Source organism: Macaca thibetana, chromosome 8, assembly GCF_024542745.1.
Source record: "Macaca thibetana thibetana isolate TM-01 chromosome 8, ASM2454274v1, whole genome shotgun sequence".
NCBI classification, from domain to species: Eukaryota; Metazoa; Chordata; class Mammalia; order Primates; family Cercopithecidae; genus Macaca; species Macaca thibetana.
The window spans coordinates 6,354,679-6,376,905 of NC_065585.1; the positions used below are offsets into that span (position 1 = coordinate 6,354,679).

The window sequence follows — 22,227 nt, forward strand, 5'->3', positions numbered from 1 at the left end:
TTCAGAGAGGGAGACATGGGTGGCAACACAGAGCCAAGCCATACCAGGCAGGATGTGGTGTGGAGTCCTCAGGCACAAGGCCCTCTCCTACTCCCTTCTGCAAGCCCATCTGCTAATTGGATGGCTGGGGGGACCCAGGCATACATCCATGAAGGGAGGTCACACTTGGCTCTGCTCTGGAAGGTTACACATTGGCTGCCTGGAGTTGAATCCGGGAGGGAAAATGGGTTGGAAGGCTGGGCGTGGGGGAATCCCCCTGGGCGGGGCCCAGAGTTTGCCTCTCACAGACTTTCAGCTTGAGAGCCTCCTCTAAGGGTGTCTTTCTCCACACAGGCCATGCTGCAGTAGACCCTCACAGCGTCTCTTCCTGGCCAAGAGAAGCCTGTCCCCAAGAACAGGAGAGCCATGGTCGGCCTCCGAGGGAACGCTGTGGCTGGCCTCCTCTGGATGCTGCTGCTGTGGAGTGGGGGCGGCGGCTGCCAGGCTCAGCGGGCAGGTGGGGCCACCATGGGCTGTGCCATGCTGTGCTGGGGACAGAGCAGACAGCATGTGTCTGTGAGCATGGGCTGTGGCGTGTGCATGCAAGTGAGCTCACAACTGACTGTGTGAGAGAGAGGGAGAGTCTGGAATCCAAGTGTGAGTCAGCTGCCCTCCAACCTAGGGACAAAAAGTCACCAGCTGCTCAGCAAGGGCCTGTATGTGTCTGACAGTGTGTGTATGAGTGTGTGAGGAAGTGTGAGTGTGAGGGCGAGTGTGTGAGGGAGTGTGAAGGAATGTGGGGGAGTGTGAGTGTGTGGGACTTTGAAGTGTGTGAGGGAGAGAGAGAATGTGAGTTTGAGGAAGAGTGTGGGGGAGTGTGTGTGAGTTTGACAAAGTGTGTGGGGGTGTGTGGGAGTGTGAGCTTGAGGGAGTGTGTGGGGGAGTGTGAGAGTGTGTGTGAGTTTGAGGGAGTGTGTGAATATGTGTGGTGATGTCAGTATGCATGTGAGTGTGAATGTGAGGGGATGGGTGTGTGTTCGTGTGAGAGGAGGAGAGAGCGTGACAGAGAGAGGGAATGAGTTGCTTTAACACGTCTTAATCAGTCACATCCTGGGTTGTGAGCCTGTCTCTACCAAGTGTGTGCAGGTTTGGAGCTCGGGGAGGAGGCCCGGGTGAGGACCTGGCTGTGTTGTCCTGTGGAGGTTCTGGGACACATGCTGGGGGACATGTACACACTGGAGCCCACTTAGCAAAGGCATCCAGGACGGTGAGAAAAGTGTGTTTATGTAGTAGACCCGGTAATTGGGGAAGTTGACGGGAGATGAGAAGGCCCGGGGCGGGAGGGGAGAGACATGGCAACATGGTTTTGCTAACCTGTGTGAGGGCCCCTGCCCTGGGGGAAGGCACGGGTCAGTGCTTAGTTGTGAAGGAGGGATCAGGGTCCACAACCTCGGCATGGAGCCTGCACACTAGGGTCCTCAATAAGCAGACAGGTGCGGTGTTTTGTGTACTGCCCACAAGGCGGCCAGGGAGACTGCCTGTCATTAGATCCAGGAAGCAAAACGCTGGGCCCATCTTACAGAAAGTGATATTCTAAGGCTTTTCTCCCTGGACTTAAAAAAGAAAGGTTGACATTATTTCTTTATTGAATTTACAGAGTCGTCTCATGCTTTTTTTTTTTTTTTTTTTTTTTTTTTCCTGAGCCTCTCAAAGCCTGGCTAGCTGGAAGGGCAGTACTAACTGTAGACGTCCTGTTTTACATGCAGGGAACATGAGATTTCTGCGCCCATCTAGCCAACCCCAAATGCACAGCCAATGCACAGGATTATCATATTTAAAAGCAAAAAGATCCTAGGGTGGTCTCCTCTGTGCCCTCATTTCAGAGTGGAAAATGGTGGGCCCAAGGAAAGCACTCACCTGCCAGCAGTGGCATAGCCCCTGCCTTAGCAGAGTCAAGGCCAGAAGCCAGGGCACCCGCCCCAGTTCAGATCTCTTCTCTCCACATCGCACTCCAGCCTCACTGGCACAAAATCCCGCCTGTTCCCTGGCCTCTGGGAGAAAATATGCCCTGAGCTCAAAAGGGCCCCTTGGGGAGGCCTCCTGAACAAATGAAACTTCTGTAGCCTTCAAACAAATTTGCTCTAGGATTAAAGCCTGCAGGCCAGGGTCTGCCTGACCCTCAGCAGCAATTATCCTGAACAGCCTGGGACATTATTGTCCCAAGCACAAAAGAATGACCTTTTGTGTCAAGGAGAAAAACTCCCCAGGAATCATCTCCAAGTCTGCACATCTGGTCAAACACACTCCAGAGTTCTAATCCTGTTAGGGATCAGTCCTGCTAAGGCTGGGATATAACTCAGTGCCTGACATGCAGATTGTCACTTGGATTTTTAAAACTGGAGGGAAAGGTAGGTGTGGAACATTCAAGGGTGGCATTGGCTCAGACCACATAGGGAAGCATTTGTGGGAGTATGTGTGTAAATACGTATAGCTTTATCGTTTTTCTGTTTTTTGAACTTTATTGCTTGCAAATATAAAAGCAAAAAATACAAAAAATAAAATTCACTCATAGCTCTGCTTGCCAGAGGTAAGCAAGTATTTCCTTCTCAGGTTCTGTCATGCATACATGCATATACAATCATGCGTGCACACACACACGCATAGGTTTTCTTTCCAGAAATTCTATGTTATACATATCATTTTATAAACAACTTTTCACACCCAGTGCTATATTGGAAAAGTGTATCCATGCTGGTAAATAGGGATTCTTCTGCAGCCGTCACTGTCATGGCTGCCTAGCAATGAATACGTCATAATTTTTCTTTAAGTAATTTCTTTAATTCCACATAAGTGATTGTGTCATTATCTCCAGCATTTTTTTTTTTTTTTTTGGCCATGCTGCTGTGAATTTCTTTATACATCTTTTTTTTTTTCCATTTATCTGATTGTTTTCTTGGGATAGATCACTAACTTTGGAATTGGTGGATAAAAAGATACCCTCCTTTATGAGGTTTCAAAGCCCCTGAGAAAGGGTGTGACAAATCCACGGTCACTTGCTGAGCAGGCAGGTGCATTCTCCTCCAACTCTCATGCACCCAGGCCACTACCAGACCATTTTACCTTTTCCAATCTGGTATTTCAACAAAGTGGTTTTTTGTTTTGTTTTGTTCAGTTTTGTTTTGATAGCCAAATGTTTGTGCCTGGTGTTCCCAGAGGCCTGGTCAGCTGCTTCTGTTGGGATGGCCAAACCCCACCTTCTGGAAGAGTCAGACTAGGGCTTCTTTTTTTTCTTTTTTTTTTTGAGACAGGGTCTCACTCTGTCACCCAGGCTGGAGGGCAGTGATATGATATTGGCTCACTGCAACCTCCACCTCCCAGCTCAAAGGATTCTTGTGCCTCAGTCTCCTGAGTAGCTGGGATTACAGTCATTAGCCACCATGCCTGGCTAATTTCTGTATTTTTAGTAGAGATGGGGTTTTGCCATGTTAGCCCCGCTGGTCTCAAACTCCTGGCCTCAAGTGATCTGCCCACCTTGACCTCCCAAATTGCTAGAATTATAGGCGTGAGCCACTGCGCCCGGCCTTAAGACCAGGGCTTCTTGATAGTTTCTTGTATATTTGTGCAGTGTTCTAGAGATTGGAAAACACTTCCCCTTGTATTATCTGATTTTAAAGGGCTGAGTCGTTAAATATCTAATGGGAGAGTGCTGGCTAAATCAATTATGTTCATCCCTGCAGAGGACTCTGTGCAGCCATGGAAACCGGCATGATCAAACTAGAAATGGATTTCTACCTTATAACTAAATGCAGGGAGAACAGCATAAGTATCAGTGTGTCTGGTACAGTCCCATTCCTATTAATAATTATATGGAAATAAAAAATAATCAAGTATATATACCATGCTTTAATAGTGGTTATCTCCGTGTAAATGGGAATACGGGCATTTAAAACATCTAAACATTTTTTTTTTTTTTTTTTTTTGAGACAGAGTCTTGCTCTGTCGCCCAGGCTGGAGTGCAATGGCGCAATCTCGGCTCACTGCAAGCTCCGCCTCCTGGGTTCGCGCCATTCTCCTGCCTCAGCCTCCCTAGTAGCTGGGACTACAGGCACCCGCCCCCACGCCCGGCTGATTTTTTGTATTTTTTAGTAGAGACGGGGTTTCACCGTGTTAGCCAGGATGGTCTCGATCTCCTGACCTCGTGATCCGCCCGCCTCGGCCTCCCAAAGTGCTGGGATTACAGGCATGAGCCACCGCGCCTGGCCATCTAAACATCTTTTGATTGCATTTTCTGACTTCTCGGAAATGGGCATGCATTATTTGTGGTAGGTTGAAAAATAATGAAAAAATGGAGTTACCTTTTAAACAAAATAAAAGTGAAGAGATTGAGGCATAGTGCTGTGTGGTGGCTGTTAATCATTTTAATGTGATGCTACCTATTGTCAGTTGAGCCTCACAGTAGTCTTGGGGAAAACTCATCATTATTGCCAACTGAAAGTTTGGGAACTGAGGCTCAGGCCCTTCAGGCAGCCCAGGGTCCCTGGGTCATGAGAAACAGGGCAGGCAGGCATTTGAGCAGGTGTGTGTGACCCCAGTGACCTTTATGCCCCAGGACAGTGCCCTTTCCATGCCCATTTGCCCTATGCCACCCCTTCTCTCATCCCTGCAGGTTGCAAAAGTGTCCACTACGATCTGGTCTTCCTCCTGGACACCTCCTCCAGCGTGGGCAAGGAGGACTTTGAGAAGGTCCGGCAGTGGGTGGCCAACCTGGTGGATACGTTCGAGGTGGGCCCCGACCGCACCCGTGTGGGGGTCGTGCGCTACAGTGACCGGCCCACCACAGCCTTCGAGTTGGGCCTCTTCGGCTCGCGGGAGGAGGTCAAGGCAGCCGCCCGGCGCCTCGCCTACCATGGGGGCAACACTAACACGGGTGACGCGCTGCGCTACATCACGGCCCTCAGCTTCTCCCCACGCGCCGGAGGCCGCCCCGGGGACCGCGCCTACAAGCAAGTGGCCATCCTGCTCACCGACGGCCGCAGCCAGGACCTGGTGCTGGACGCCGCTGCGGCCGCCCACCGCGCTGGCATCCGCATCTTCGCCGTGGGCGTGGGCAAGGCACTCAAGGAGGAGCTGGAGGAGATCGCTTCAGAGCCCAAGTCCGCCCACGTCTTCCACGTGTCCGACTTCAACGCCATCGACAAGATCCGGGGCAAACTGCGGCGCCGTCTGTGTGAAAGTGAGTGCGCCCGGGCCCCACGCGGCCCCTGCCAAGAGTGACGCCACCTGCTGAGCCCACGGGAGGGGTCCTTGGGCAGATAGGGACCCTGCGGCCGGCTCCAGGAAGGCAGGGGAAGTAGCAGGTGCAGAGGCGGAGGGAACCCACATTCTTGGGTTTGGCCACACAGGGAACTTAGTAGCACGTGCACCCCCTGGACATCCCTGTTGTCAGGAAGATGCGATGTCTTCTTCCATCCAGAGGCAGAGGTCGCCAGGGGAGGCAAGAAGGGGTTTGGAATGAAAGAGAGCTGGGTTCTAACCACCCTGCCACCTGGGAGATACTTGGTGTCTCATCTTTACCTCTGATATGGGAATATCCTCTACTTACTGCCCGGAGCTGTGAAAGCTAGAAACTGTGCATGCAAAGTCTGGCCTAAAGCACTGGGCATATAGCAGGGTCTCCCAAGGGGCTGTGATAAGGGATCATGCAAGAAAATGGGCACATACAGGCTCCGTCAGCTGTTCCCAGCAGCCCAGAGTCAGTCATTTAGACACAATCAGGAGCTGCTTATCCCAGAGGCCAAGTGCTGTTGACCGGGTGCCCTCTGAGATAACCCAAGGCCTCTAGCTTATTTGTCTGGAATCTGTTGATTGTGGCTGGCGGTAGGGGGAGGGGAGGCAGAGAGCTGATGGTCCCCAGGGCTCTGACCTGGAAGCCTGACCTCCAGGATTTAGTGGGGGTCATTCTGAGGACAGCCCCCTCCCCAGGACAGGAAGGGTGAAGTGGGTCTCTCATGTTCTACACTGTCTCCAGCTTCTGCCTCTTCCTATTGCATTGGGGTGACATTTGTCCTTCTTGGGTCACAGTGGGTGCTGAGTAACCTTCTCCTCCAGACCTAGTAGGAGCTGTGCTTTGAAGCTGGTCAGGTGGAGTGTGGAACCTCAGCCTCTGTCTTTCTGATTACTGCAGGGGACTGAACAACCCCTGACTGGGAAGCCGTAGGTTATACGTTGGCCAGGGGCAGGGAAAGCCTTGGGGGGCTGGGGCAGCATGGAAGGTGCTGGCAGCTGGGTGTGACTCAGCAGGGGAGGCAGGGGCCTGATCCTGAGGCTGTGCCTGGCTTGCAGCCCCGTGAGAACACAGCTAAACCATTTCTGAAACTGGGGTGGCTCTAGGCTGCTATACCACAGTATGACCCTTTTCTCTGTGTTGGCTCTTTTAATCTCCACTTATTTCTTCAACAGATACTTATCAGATGCTTATCTACTTTTTTGTGTGACCTTGTGCTGATTTTGGGGGCTACGGAAAAAGATATGACACAGCACCCATTCTCAGGGTGCTCATAGTCTAGAAAGCAGGAAAGACACATAGAAGGGAATATGGTACTGTGCAGGTAAACTTGAATAAAGGCACAGGCAGCCAGGTCCATGTGTGACTATGGTATGTGTGGGGATACGGAGAATGAGGGAGGGCTCCCTGGACGAAGTGGTGCTTAGGTTATTTAGAGCAGGAGCATGAACTGCATGGGATTGAGAAGGATGAGATGGAGTGGGATTAAGGGATGCCATGACATGGTTGGTGAACCATGATGGGCCCATGCAGCTGGGGAAAAGGAGGGGATTAGGGCTGCTGGGTGTTGCCAGATTGTCAGGGTCCCCGTAAAGGGGGGGCTTGTGTGCTAAGGTGAAGACATGCTGGAGGGTTTATGCAGGGGTGTGACATGGTCAGATCTCTGTGGGGAATGGAATGCGACTTGTTTTGAACAGCAGGACAAAGGGAGGCCTTTCACAAGACTGCTGGAGAAATTCAGAGAACTGTGTTTCAGGAGAGATCCAGCATTGATGACTTGGCCCATGTTACAGAGGTGGAAATCAATGCCCAGAAGGCTAAGTGAAGGTAATCTACCCTAGAGTATGCAAGGCATTGGCTGTGGACTTTCCATAAGTGACTTCACTGACCCGTATCACAACCTCATAGGATAAGGATTCTGTCTTTTGTATAGATAAGAGCACACAGAATGCTGAGATCATGGAAGGCACAGCTTCAAGGCATGTTGGGCCCTCAGTTGTAGGCCGGAGAGGGGATGGGTCAGGTGGGGAAAGAGGAGTGATAGGAGACAGCTCAGGCAGGGCTGGAGCTATGGGATTGATCCAGGTGCGTACTGGATGAATCAGAAATCTGTACAGATAAGATCTAGGCACAGGGTCACAGCCCCAGCTAAGAAGTAGAAATTCAATGTGGTAGCTCAGGAACAATGAATTCTACCTGTCATTCCAGAATCCAGAACCCCTTGATGCAGAGTGCTGGGAAACCAGGTTACTTCCAGATCCTTCCCACTGTTTTTTGTTTGTTTGTTTGTTTTTGCCATCCTGACAGTTTTGGTTCAGAGTGGTTCTGGATCTCAGCAGAGACAACTCTGGACTTTGAAGCTCCTTCATGCCCAGGGATGGCTCTGAGAATGGCAGAGACAACCCCAGAGAGGTCAAGTCCCTGGGATGTACCGCACAGTTAATAGACACCAGGGGTGGGAACAGAACCCAGGCCTTCAGACTCCAGGCCTCTCCCCCGTGCCTCCAGAACATGGGCTTCACCATCATTGACCTTGGTAAAGCAAATTTGATAATATTATGACTTTCAATTGAAAGACCAGAGGTCAGGCAGCTTCAAGCGATGAAACCTCGATCCATTCGTTCCACTCTCCGTTTCCGGGTTCCTCTGTCTTGGTGTTAACTCTGTTCTTGGCTTGACTTATGTATCAGAATTATACTGGTAAATGGGTTTCAGTGAAGAGACTCTGATGAAGGTTTTATTTAGAGGAGGGTGAGATCAACAAGGGATACAGAGGTACGCACAAACTAGTGATGGGAGAAGCCAGCTGAGAAGGGATGGAGTGTATCACTAGAGTCCATGAGGGCTGAGATTGGGTGGCCCTGTAGGACCCTTAGTCATGAAGGCATACAGTTCTCTTGCCAGACCACAACACACAGGCAGAGAGGGAGCAAGAAAGAAGCCCCTGCCCCTTATCTGCTCTTGCATGGCTGCTCCTTCCACTAGCCTGACCCTGTCTGACTCCAGCCAAGCAAGGCCAAGTGATGCAGTCACAGTGGCTGGCCTCCTGGGCTGGGAACAGGGCAGAGGGAGAGAATGGACATGGGAGGGCAACCTGGGGACACCATGGCAAGACACCTCTCAGTGAATCTCAGAGCCATGTCTGCCTGCAAACCCGGGAGGAGAAGAGACTATTACCCAGCAGGCCTGGCGCTCAGTCTCACTGGACGAGGGTAGGTCATGTGACCGTCCCTACACCAATCACTAGTCTGGGAGTGGAAATAGGTTGAATATTTTGGGCCTGTCACAAGACCTTGTTTAACATTTGGGAGTGGAGTTAGTTCCCAGCCCAGCTCCCTCAAGGAAAGGGATTTGATACATGAAGGAAAACCAGTGAGCTGTTACCAAGAGAAAGGGAAACCTACGCAGGCCAGCCCAGAACACACGTCCGCCCTGATCTCGTCAGGAAAAGCTCATGGATTCTGTGAAGATAGGGCTTCTCCAAAATCCTAAAATAGATGTAAGATTTAAGTGAATGCTCAGTCATCTAAAGGGAATCAGTTTTTGTAAATACAGCTGTGAGATGAAGAGGGCCTGGTCTATTCTGGCTACAAACGAAATGAAATCCCCTTACAATTGCTTCAATTAGAAACAAAGCAAAACAAAATAAAAGAGCTAATAGTAACATATTGGAAAGCAGCTAGTGAGATTGAATCAGGGAGCATGGCAGAATTTGAACACCAGAAATCTCTTGGTACACAGAGGATGCCTGTGGGAGACTTAACAGCCTGAGGAGGAACTAGTCTCAATAGGGGCCACTTATTGATGAGCTAGAAAATGGTAGACTAAAAATATCAGGATTTTTTTTTTGATGTAGTCATCATTCAGTTAGATCCAACTCATTCATTCATTCAATAATCATGCATTAAAACAGCCATTTGATTCAATCTCATTTATCCATTCCTTCATTAACAGTCATGCATTGTAGTAAACATTCACTTCATTCATTCATTCAAGCACATTGAGTGATTCCTCTGTGCTGGACACAGGCCAGGTGCCCATGATGCAGTAGTGAATCTGGCATCCTCTTTGTCCTTGAAAGGGAAACTCTTTTCTACTTGGGGCAGCAGGAAAATGGCAGACAATTACACAACAGACTGTGTAATTTTATATATGCATTAGTTTACCTGCCTAATGTATCTTCACACACAAGCATATAAGCTTCACAAGGGCAAAGTCTGTTCCTTGTGGTACCTCAGTGCTTAGAGCAGAGACTAGTATGTAGGATGAGCTCCTAAATATTGTTTAAAGGAAATCAAGGGCAGTGGCCTGACAGTTAATTCTGTGCTTGCTGTTGTGATGTGCACATTAGAAGTTCATGGGCAATGATCTATTTCAATCCCCACCCCACCCCCGCCAAAGAAAAGAATAAGAACATGAAGCGAATCTGAAATTATAGCCAACAATAATGGAAATACTGAATGTGTTCACACTTTGGTGAACAGAGACAAATGGTTAGATTTTGAAGGCTGGTGCAGATTTGGAAAAGGCAGGCTGGCTGTTTTATGGTTGATGGCACAGAGGCACATAGGGGCTGAGTGGCCTGTCCAGGATTGCTGGGGACAGGTGTGGAAGCCTTTCTTTGGTCAGAACCTACTGCCTAAGAGTGAGTGCTTTCAACCATCCTTCTGGAATCTTACTGAATATCTAATAATCAAACTACACAGTGTCTAGAACAGATGTGGCTCAGACCTGGTGGCCAGTGGCTGTTTGTTGAATGAATGACTGAAACGAACTTGAAAAAAAATCATTATTCCCATTTTACAAATGAAAACAAGTATCAGCAGACTGAGGAGTGGAATAACAACAGTAACAACAGTAACACATGGCCAGTGTTATTACAGGCACATTTCAGGCATCATCTCTGGCCTCCCTAGTGGCCTGACCTCCCCGGTGGCCTTCCCTAAGGTCTGCCGTGATGCTGGTGGCCATGGAAGTGCCTCTGTGTCATGGCATCAACTCCTGCTTCTCCATCCCCTGACAGAGGCTCCCGGGGGATGCAATCTCAGCCTCAGCTTCCTGCAGTGTGTGGGGTGGAGGCCGAGGACAAGGCCAGCCCCAGAGCATCGGCTATAATTAAGAGTTTTCTCCACCCCAGGCTTTGTCGTGGCCACAAAACGAGCTTTATATAGCTTATCGGGTCACTGTAAGTGAGCCTGTGGAATGCCAGCTGGCGACGGCCGAGAAAGCCTCCACCTACTTCTATTTTGGGGGCATGCTATGGTGGTCCTCTCTCTCCTGTCCCCATAGCCAGGGAGTCCCTTGCTGCATCCTGTCTTTTGCGCTTGGACTTTTGGGCTGAGATGTTGGTCTGGATTAATGCAAAGAAGGAACCTCTCCCATGCTCCTGTGGTGTTTTCTCTCTCCGGATGTGTGGTCATCCCCTCCCCTCTCCCACCCTGTTGTGAATGTGTTCATAGTTAGTTCTATTCTTGTTTAATGAGAGTTTTGACTCCTGGGTGCTTACACTTGCCAATACGACTGAGGCTGGGAGTAGAGCGAGGCTTCTTTTGTGTGAGGAGATTAATTTTCCCATTTTATTGTTCACCTGTGGTTCTCCCCGGGAAAATGTCAGCATTGAAACTCCAGCTCTGCATTTTGATGAGAGTGTCATTCTGTGCGGTTGACTTAGCCCCCTGCGTCTCAGTTACCTGTGATGTGGAGTCAGTTCCTCCTTGCAGATGGGTTTGTGGCCATGATCAGGGAGATTAGTCTAGCGGGTGGGTGCTGACACTGATGGAGGGGCTCTCCTTTGCTTTCTGTTGTAGTTAGCAGGCAGAGCACTTAACCTTTCAAATAAATTCATTATGAGGTTCACTTAAAAATCTATTGTGCACATTTTTTCTTTCTGTAGTTCAAAACACCTTTAGTAAATAATACAACTTATGTATATAGTTGGGAATGGACTAAATAAACATTTATAGGTAATATTTCACAACACTGGATGCTTTTACCCACTCTTTATACATATTATTGACTTATTTTTTCAATGCCTATTCATTGAGCTTTGGTTGTCTTTCAGATACTGTTCTGAAGTGTGAGAGTTACAGGGGTATGCAACATATACAATCCCACTTTTAGGGTGACACTTTCCAGAAGGGAAAGGAGAGGGGCAGTCCATCAAGTGATGGGTGAGGTCATTTCATGTGGTGATAAGTGCTTCAAAGCTGAGAAACCCAGGGAACTGGGTCTCTTGGAGGAGAGAAAAGTTGCCTTGATCTTGGAATGGTGTGAAACAACTGTGCAAGCCAAGATTGACAGGCTGAGTTCCAGGCCTGGGGAACAGGGACCGCAAAGGGACTGAGTGGGGGTGGACTCCACATGATGGAGGAGCCCAGTGGCTGGGGTGGAGGTGGGGTGGCAGCCAACAGTGCTTAGCAGGAGAGCGGGACTGTTCCCATCTGTAGGAGGCAGGACTGGAGCCTCAGCCATGTGGCTTACCTTTCCCCGTTCACACAGCTCGGAGGGGCATCCAGGGGGCAGCCCCGAGTCTTCCCTCAGCGGGAAGAGGGCCTACCTCAGAGCCCCTGCAATTATCTTTCCCTTTGAAGACACAGCCACACATGTCCCAGGGGACGGCAGGGAGGCTGGCTGTTGGCAAGTCTGGGTGGCATGTCTGGCCTGGGAAATTCTAGGCACTGACTCCCTCTAAACAGGAGTGTTGTCCAGGAATCAAAGTGGGCATGGCCCTGCTAGTGGCATCACCCCCTGTGACCGTGCCTTCCAGGCCACACTCCCACCTCTGTCCCCACATCCCTCTGCCTGGCCTGAGACTCCACGGTAAACTCAGGGTGCACCACACCCCACTCACACACACCCCCACACACCAACACCATGCGTACGAGGCACATCACACACCCTAGATAGAAGCACACACACACACACCCCTCGCAAACCACACCCACTCACACCCACACCCACACATGCACACACCACACACACTCTCCACACTACACATACCACACACACCATGCATGCTACATGCATATACACATACACAAACACTATGCACACCACACATACCACACACATGCCACATAGATATGAACCACACACCACATGCAAATACACGTTTTGCACACTGCACATGAACACACTGTGTATACCACAGACACTCCGTATACACATCACACACATACATGAACACATACACAAACACCATTTACACCCTGCACACCACATGCACCACATACACACTATATATAGGCACATGTGCACACACACCACACACGCCACACTCCCCACATACACACACTTCACATACACACCCATTCACCTATGCACACCACACACACTGCACACTACATATAGCACACACACCTCACAGAAACACAAACCATGCGTACCACACACACTGCACATAGGCCACACACAGCACACACACACCACATACACACTACACACCACACACCACATGTATACAGCTCACATTCTATATACACATGCTATACACCACATACACACACAATTCACACACACCATATATACAAACAGCACCCATACAGACACCACAGATGTACCCACCCACCTACCTACATACAACTTACACAGCTCCACACACTGTTGGCCATGTACTCAACCCTCCACACGCACACACAGGCACCCCATGCACATAAGACCCTCCACACAAACACAGACCACACACACGCTCCACGCACACCACATGCACACACATCACACACACGTGTATATTATATCCATGTGCCCACATACATAATACTCCACATATGGCCCCATGTGCCACCCTCCACATACATACCAGGCACATAACACCCCCCACACATATACACACTACTCATACACACATGCAGCACAGATATCACACACACCACACACACATCTGGGAACATGTATGTGACCACAAAGTGACCCACCCAGCTGTTCCCTCTGGGTGGACCCGAAGGCTGGGAGGGATGGGCAGCAGTGTGGGTTGTGGGTTTGGAGCCGCCACGTAGAGGTCTGTGGCCTGGCACTTGGGACCATGTCAGCCTCAAGAAGTCAGTCAGTCCGGGCCCCGCCCTCCAGCTGCAGGTCACCAGGAGTTCCTCTTGGGAGGCTTATTAGGACTGAGGTCACCAAATAGAAATCGTAATTGAATGACTTAATTCTGATTATGTGCTGTGAAATTTTATGTGAAAATTACTGAAAATGATGGAAAACTAAAACTCCCTCATCATTTATTCTAAATGTGTGTACTTCAAGGAAGAAGAATAGTCTTCCAACTCTGCCCAGCCAGACCTAAGCCTGGAGATGACCGCTAGAACCACTGGCTTCATGTCACTGACTCCTGCCTCTGCCTAAAACTATACGACCCACGTATTAGAAGCAAGGAGCTTGTGTGACACAAGTGCTTCGCTGTCAGCGCATTTCAAACCAGGGCATGCAGTCCATCTCATTCTCAATGGCACAGGTCTCCTTTGGCTGGGGGAGCTTGCACCATCACCTCTTCAATCATTCCCAAATTGATGGTGATTTATCTTGCTTCCAGGTTATGGTTTCTTGCGACAATGCAATATGAGATGTTCTTGTACTGAGCTCCTTATGCACCTGGGGAGTTATTCCTGCAGGTGGATTCCTAGAAGAGGTTTCCACAGTGAAAATAGCTCCACCAGTGGCTGAAGCTGGTTAAGCCACAGCCTCTGGAGCCAGGTCACCCAGCTGGGTCTCCCAACTCTGTCTGCTTCCTCTCTGTTATTCTTAGGCCAGTTCCATAAGCTTTCTCTGCCTGGTCTCTTCATCTGTAAGAAAAGGATGCTGGGCTGGGCGCCGTGGCTCATGCCTGTAATCCCAGCACTTTTGGAGGCTTAGGCAGGTGGATCACCTGAGGTCAGGAGTTCGATATCAGCCTGACCAATATGGTGAAACCCTAACTCCACTAAAAATACAAAAATTAGCCAGGCGTGGTGGCGGGTGCCTATAATCCCAGCTACTCAGGAAGCTGAAGCAGGAGAACTGCTTGAACCTGGAAGGCGGAGGTTACAGTGAGCCGAGATCGTGCCACTGCACTCCAGCCTGGGCGACAGAGTGAGACTCCGTCTCCAAAAAAAAAAGAGGAGGACAATGTTGACACTCTCTACCTTGTAGTGTGTTAGGATCTATTGAGTCAATACCAGAGGAACTGCTGGTGCAGTGATGGCCCTGAGTGTGGACTCTTACTGTATACATTTACACACATGATGTATTTGTGTGTGTATTTATTATGTATATATACTTTCAGGAAGATGATTGAGTTAAATATCTTTCACTTGGCACAGTGTTTCTCAACTTTTAAATTATTATTATCTACCCCCAAAGGAGCCTCTGTAAATACTTTTTTCCTAACTATCCCCCTTCTCTGAAACTGCAGTAGTATATATGTATTATATATCCCTGTATGCTGTTGGGTAGGGTAGCACCTTGGAGGGCCTAAGGCTATTGTGATATCTAAGATTCTCTCCCACTCCTTCCCAAACTGAATTTTGCCCCCCTTGGAAGTGATGTTGCCCCCTTTGAGAACCCCTGACTTGGGATGTATGAGAAGATCACAGGATGAGAACTCAGGGAAGGCCTGAGGTTGGAATCTGTTCCTCTCTTCCTCGGAGGCTGTGATTTCATAACCTCATCTTCAGCAGGTGGACTCAGGTCTAAAAGCTTCAGTGAAATCCAGGCTTTCTTGTTTATTTTGACAAATTAGTCTTTTGAACTTTAGTTTTCCACATAAAATAAAGACAATAGGCCGGGTGCGGTGGCTCATGCCTGTAATCCCAGCACTTTGGGATGCTGAAGTGGGCAGATCACGAGGTCAGGAGATCGAGACCATACTGACCAACATGGTGAAACCCCATGTGTACTAAAAATACAAATATTAGCTGGGCTTGGTTGCATGCGCCTATAATTCCAGCTACTCAGGAGGCTGAGGCAGAAGACTTGCTTGAACCAGGGAGTCAGAGGCTGCAGTGAGCCAAGATCGTGCCACTGAACTCCAGCCTGGCGACAGAGTGAGACTTCATCTCAAAATAAATAAATAAATAAAGACAATAATAATACTACCTAGTCTCTAGAGCAGAGGGAACACACACATAAAATGCTCCCACTGCAGCCTGGTACATCAGTGCAAATCACAGGTTAACTCTTGTTATCACATGTCATTGCTAAGACTTGTGGTCTAATGTCAGTGGGGCCAGAGTGGAATCCCAGGTCTGCTACCTGCCAGCCAGGGATCTCAGATCTCAGTCAGGGACTTCACCTCTCTGAGCCTCGGTTTCCTTGTCTGTAAACTGAAATGATAGTTACCAATCTGGTAGATAGTTACCAAGTTGTGGTTCTAACTGTGGTTCTTACTGTTATCCTACTTAATATTTTTATGACAAGTCTATATAAAAAAGAACATGCCACAAATCAAAGTGCTTGGCAATACCGTGACTGTATCTGAGCACCATGTCACAGGGAGGGAGTTGGGCAGAGTCGAGAAGTTCACCTGTCTTGAGTTCTGTATGGGAACTGGTCCATTCAGGAGCGGAAGACCCTCCATGATCGAATTCAGAGGACAGCAAACTACAGCCCAAAGGCCAGATCACTGGCCAGAAACCAATTTTACAAATTGTGTTACTGGACAACAACCATGTCAACTTGTTAACATACTGTCGATGGCTGCTGTCACACTGGGATGGCAGGTTGAGTTGTAACAACAGAGACCGCATGGTCCAAAGGCTAAAGTGTTTACTATCTGGCCCTTTACAGGAGTTTGCCAACATTTGATAATATACTCTGAGGTGATGACTGAGAATCTGGAGTTGCTGCCTCCAGCTCCTGAGGTGCCCTTGGCTAGGACATTTTGTGGGGGCCTCAGTTTCCTCCCTGGGGTGCTGAGTGGTGTGGCTCCTCTTAGAGGGTCCCTCTTCTCTTCCCTTCCACGTCTTGGTCAAAATGCATGACCAGCTGCCCACTCTGTGTGACATCTAATGACAGATACTTCCCTACCTCCCATTGTTAGGGGTTAGCCATGTATTCTCAAAAAGCATCACACCCTCCTAGGTTTTGGACACAGATTCATGTCCCAGTGGAACTAGAATTGGCTTGAGGTTTGATATGAATCAACGCTGCCTGGCCATGGGGCCTTGTGCCAGCCACATCACTCTGTCCTTGGTGCCATCCCAAGTAAAGTGGAGACTGCACCTTACAGGTGTGACGATCTCATCGACTAGGGTCATGCCATGCCCAAGCCTTCAGCTCATGGAGACTCTGCATTTCACATGGGGATTTTCATTTTGAGTTGAGAAAGAGATGAAATATAGAGTGGCTACAATTAAATAGGTAGTTGTAAAAGGACATATGCATAAACATAGACAATCCCTATATAAATACATGTCTCTATATAAATGTGCATATATGTAATGAAATTCATAGAGGAACTCTGCACTACTGAGTGCCTCTCATGTCCTGCAGCTAACCTTATCCTGGCAGAACTTGTTTTACACTTGTCAGAGAATGAGTAGGGATGTGGGGTTATGCGATGTCTTGGGGATTTCCAAGAAATGTGGTTGATTAATTGTGATGCTTCTGACACAACCTCGCAGTTACTGGAAGACTGAAGGAAAACAAGTGTCAAAGCTATAGGTTTTAGGTGACTTGTTTTGCTGTAAGATATGTGTTCTGTCTTTGTCCTTTTGATTATGTTGACCCTGCTTTCTTTGAATTTACCCCCACACAGACACATGCACAAACACACACACAGTCATACAAACATACACACATCGACACACAGGCATACAAACATACACAGATAGACACACAGGCATACAAACACACACACACACACTCACACAGAGGCATACAAACATACACATACATTCACACGAGGCATACAAACATACACAAACATACACACACATATACACTCACACGCAGGCATACAAATATGCACACACATACACTCACAGGCATACAAACATACACACACTACACTCACACACAGGCATGCAAACACACACACAAACACACACAGACATTCAAACATACACAAACATACACATGCATACACTCACACACAGGCATACAGACACACACACAATACACTCATATACAGGCATACAGACACACACACACATACACTCACAGGCATACATATACACACACACAGGCATGCAAACATACACATACAATCACACACAGGCATACAAACATACACATACACTCACACACAGGCATGCAAACACAAACACATTCACACACAGGCATACATACACTCACATACACTCACACAGGCATACAAACATACACACATACACTCACAGACAGACATGCAAACATACACACTCACAGGCATACAAACATACACACACATATACTCACACACAGGCATACAAAACATACATACACATACACATGCATACAAACATAAGACACACACATACACTCACACACAGGCATACAAACACACACATGCATACAAACATACACAAACGAGACACACACATACACTCACACACAGGCATACAAACATACACACATGCATACAAACATACACAAACAAGACACACACATACACTCACACACAGGCATACAAACATACACACAGACACACATGTGCTCACATACATACTACACAGCCCCACTCATATACACATACTCAGATGCACACACACAGACAGCCAAACCTAGAAAGGGATGTTCAGGACAATAAAGACCACTTCCTTTTGCCCCTTACCCTGGAACAATCTACATGTACTTGCCCAGAAAAAAAAAAAAAAACTGTTAAAACTCTGTCTGCATTTTGAGTGTCTGTCTACTCTTGTGAAATGTCTACTTCCATTTTCTGGGAATCCAACCAGTCAATTTTGCTTGCTCTGTCATAGACACATGGGATGTCTATTTGTTTATAATAGGTTCTTATTTACATCAATCTAACAACAGATGTAAACATAAATGGCCGAAGGGGTGGAAGGTAATAAGAGGAGCTCATTGGCACTGCCCTGGGGTGCCACGACCCCCTGCAGGTGAGTTCTGGCTCCCCTGAGCACCCAATGCCATGTGTGTTTTCTACTGAAGACATTTTCTGTCTTGGACCCTAAATCTAGGGAATAGAAAGACATTTTCCTGCCTGTGCTCAGGTTGGGCTGAGAGTGAAACACCTCCCAGCTGAGAAGGACTGTGCTGGCTGGAGATGAGGTTGGAATGTGGAACTGAGCACCTCCATCCATTGCCTCTGCTCATCTGGGCTGAGAGGTCTGGGCTGGACCTGGCTCTGCCCTCAGATCAGCCCTAACCAGAGTAGCCTAGGGCAAGACAACAAAGGGAAGCTTCCATACTATGTGCAGCTCCTATTTATATCTTGTAGATCAAATTTTAAAAGTGTCCTGGAAAAATCCCTTCTTTCCTTCTAACTTGACGAATTTGCCTGCACAAAAACCTGGGAGGCGGGTTTGAATTCAGCATCCTGGGACTCTTTAAAGTGACATGCAAAATCATGGTAGCCCAAGGAGAGTCAGGCTCCTAGCCCCAGTCCATGGCCTGGCCTCCTTCTGTTTGTATCTCCTGCTTGGTCTTGAGCCAATGACGGCTTCATCTGCATGTGTGAGGACCTCCTGATATATAAGATCAATCTCTGTCCACAAACCTGACAGACAGCTGCCCCTTAAAGCCCCCTGGGCCCAGGAGACCCCAGGAATGGTCCAGTCCACCCTCAGGAATACAGATGGACAATGAGGCTGTACTTTAGAAGGAGAATGGGCCAGGTTGAGATCGTTTGGGTGGGGAGGTCCAAGGTCCAGATCCTGAAGTGTGGTCTAGAAGATGAGCATGGGGTCCAAATGGGAATGGTTCCCCTGGTCCCTCCTCTTCCTCTGTGGGATGAAGTAAAACTGGAGGAGGTCCAGAGGAAGGCCCTAAACTCTTCTGTGCCCAAGAACGGCGTTGCTGTTTCTTTTTTTTCTGGGGAGGGGGAACAAATGGAATTGAAAGAATACAGTTTGTGAAATCCAATAGGCATAGGTTGTAAACCTTTTTCTGCTATTCGCTGTGTGGATTTGGGCAGAAATCTGGAAAACAGCAAGTAAAAATCTCCCCCATAGATATGTTGCAAAGATTCAATGAGAGAGCATTTGTAGATTATCTATCATAAGTGAATCTAGACTCCACCTCACTACCTCCTGCGTTGCCCACTTTAGAGAGGGGTTAACCAGAGCCCAGACAAGGCAGGAGAGCAGTCAAGTAAAACTGCAGGAGGCAGAGCACAGCCACGGAGCCCTGCAGGCTCCCTGCACTCACTGCTGTGTTGCGTTCTCACCCCTCCTTCCTGACAGCCCTTGATGCAGAAATGTACCCTTAGGGAGTGAGGATGACTTGCTCAGCGCTATTGCTTTGTAGACTGGGATGTAGGTAAAATGAACCACAGAGACTTCGATCTATGTACCCCAGGCCCCCAACACTATCCCTGAGCAGAGATGGGGCTGGGATGGTTTTCCAGGCTGGAAGTCAGCTCCTTACCCTCCTCACTGTGTCACGTATAGTTGACAGCAGAGTCCACAACCAGGGAGGTAAGAGTAGAAATGTCTCATTGGGAACTCTGACCGAGCAACAGATTATTTCGATGTCAAAAAACAAACGGCCTGTGCAACGTGCTATGCTGTCACTAGATGGGCAGCAGGGACTGGGTTGAGGCATGTCCAAGGCTCCGTGGTCTACAAGGTTTTGTTGCTTGGAAGCCACAAGTGGCTTTAGGCATCTACAAGGAAAGAAACTGGGAGCCAGTAAGCCTTCACTGAGAAACATTAAAAATCTGGGCCAGCAGAGGACTTTATTTTATCTTTTAAACATCTTAACTCCTGAGACCCAGCAGTTTATATCCTGGTTAAACACTTGGAAGTTTAGACTGACAGACCTGGGCTTGAATTCTTGTGTTTGCCCTCTGTCCCTTCTTTACTTATGGCTGGTCCTCTGTGTGTTTAATTTCAGCATCTGTGAAATGGGTAGAACAAGCCCATGTATTACTATGAAGATTCAATGCATTAACACAGGAAAAGTGCACCAGGGGGCGCTGGGCACAAGTCTCCTCCTCTCTGATTGATGCCCGTACGTCCTTGAGGACATTACAAGCGCTCTCTGACTCAGTTTCCTCACCTGAAAACATGAAAACAAAAACAAACAAAAAAAACCACCTTGTATTTTTGCTGCAAACATTTTGTTCATTGATTCAGGAAATATTGATTAAAGGCTTACTAGCAACAGTATCTGCATGGGTCAAGGTAGTATAATAGTTAATATAAGGGAAAAAACAAGAGGAAAGACAGCACTTAAAATTATAGCTGACTGTTATAGCTGGAAGTTATAATAAGTGCTCTGTAGGACATAAACAACAGTGGGAGGGTAAGAAAAAAGGAAGAAGGGTTCTGCTCAGGTCACGGAATTAAGGGACCCCTCTGAGGACACAGCCAGGCAAAGGGCACTCTGGGTGGAGGAAACTCTATATAAAGGGACAGCAGTGACCTCAGCTCCAGCCTCCAGAAGCCAGTGCCCCACAGCTTCTGGAGTAAACACAAAAGTGGTAGAGGACAGGAGTGGGGCGTGGACAGAGGCGGACTTCCCTAGGGTGTTGTGGCCACGGGAAGAATTTGGAGTTCTATTGTGATTTGAATGGCAACCCATTGAAGACTTTGCTTTGTTTTACTTCAAACTTTATTTATGTATTTATTTTGAGACAGAGTCTCGCTCTGTCTTCCAGGCTGGAGTGCAGTGGTACTATCCTGGCTCACTGCAACCATCGCCTCCTGGGTTCAAGCAATTCTCCTGCTTTAGCCTCCTGAGTGGCTGGGACTACAGGCGTGTGCCACCACACCCGACTAATTTTCTTTCTTTTCTTTCTTTCTTTCTTTTTTTTTTTTTTTTTTAGTAGAGACAGGGTTTCAACATGTTGGCCAGGCTGGTCTTGAACTCCTGACCTCAAGTGATCTGCCCATCTTGGCCTCCAAAGTGCTGGGATTCCAGGCGTGAGCCACCGCACCCCGCCTACTTTAAGCTTTTTAGTGAAGGATAGAAAACATCCAGATAGCTGAACACATCTTAAGTGTACGGCTTGATGAATTTCTCACAAATTGTACATCCCCTTCCGCCCAATGGAGCATTCTGAGCAAGAGAGGAGTACTGCCTTACTGTGCTTTAAGTTCGCTTTGTTTTGTGTGGAAAGCAGGTTGCGGCCAGGAGACACAGAGGCAAGGAGAGAAGCTGGGAAAAGTCTTAGGCCAAGTGAGAGGTGCCTGTGGCAGGGTTTCTGTTCTGTTGTTTATTGTAAGGTCCAACCCCAAAGCAGCAAGAGTGAGGGGAAGAAGGCGAGGCCTGGGAACATGTACAGAGAGAGTGTTACAGAGATGGCAGTAGCTGCCCCAGAAAGCAGCGCTGTGCGTTGAGTCCTGTAGGACGTCAGCATTGCACAGAGGCCACCCTGCAGTGAGTGCTCTTGGAATAGTCTACCTGGATAGGGGACAGGGTGGATAACTGATTTGCCAGCTATCTTGTGTTTCTGGCTGGTTAAATTCCAGCCTGAGGAGTGTTAAGCCCTCTGTAGTTCCAGGCTGTGTACCCAGTCCCTCTGTGCAGCTGTGGGGAAAGCCAGATCCCATGTCCCATGAGCTTCATGTGAGGTTGGAAGTGGCAAGTGGAGCTCTAACCTCCTTGGTCCAGTTGGTCTGCTTAGGACCCAAGACCCCTGAGGCCCCTGTCCCCAGCAGGAGTGATGGATGCCCTGTGGAAGTGCAGCCTCCTGGGTCAGGGCTGAGGATGCTGGTAGTGTGAGGAGTTTGCAAACCAGCAGAAGGGGTTGGGATCTCTGCTAAACAGATGAGGACCTGGGGGTGGGGTGGGGGGATGGCAGCAGGAGCTGAGGATATCTGGGGAGGTGCGCGAGAGATGACAGGGCAGAGCCAAAGGGGAGGCAGTGGAGATGGAAGTTCGCA

The 22,227-nt window shown here is 48.5% G+C and overlaps 1 protein-coding gene across 1 annotated transcript in view; it reads left to right on the forward strand.

Annotated features, from left to right (window-relative positions):
* Nucleotides 1-354: 354 nt before the first annotated feature.
* Nucleotides 355-22,227, forward strand: part of COL22A1 (collagen type XXII alpha 1 chain) — a 298,462-nt gene continuing 276,589 nt past the window's right edge. Inside the window, exons 1-2 of the mRNA XM_050800296.1 lie at nt 355-496; nt 4,646-5,212. Coding sequence (XP_050656253.1) covers nt 406-496; nt 4,646-5,212 — 658 coding nt within the window. The 5' untranslated portion in view covers nt 355-405. The remainder of the gene's footprint in view (nt 497-4,645; nt 5,213-22,227) is intronic.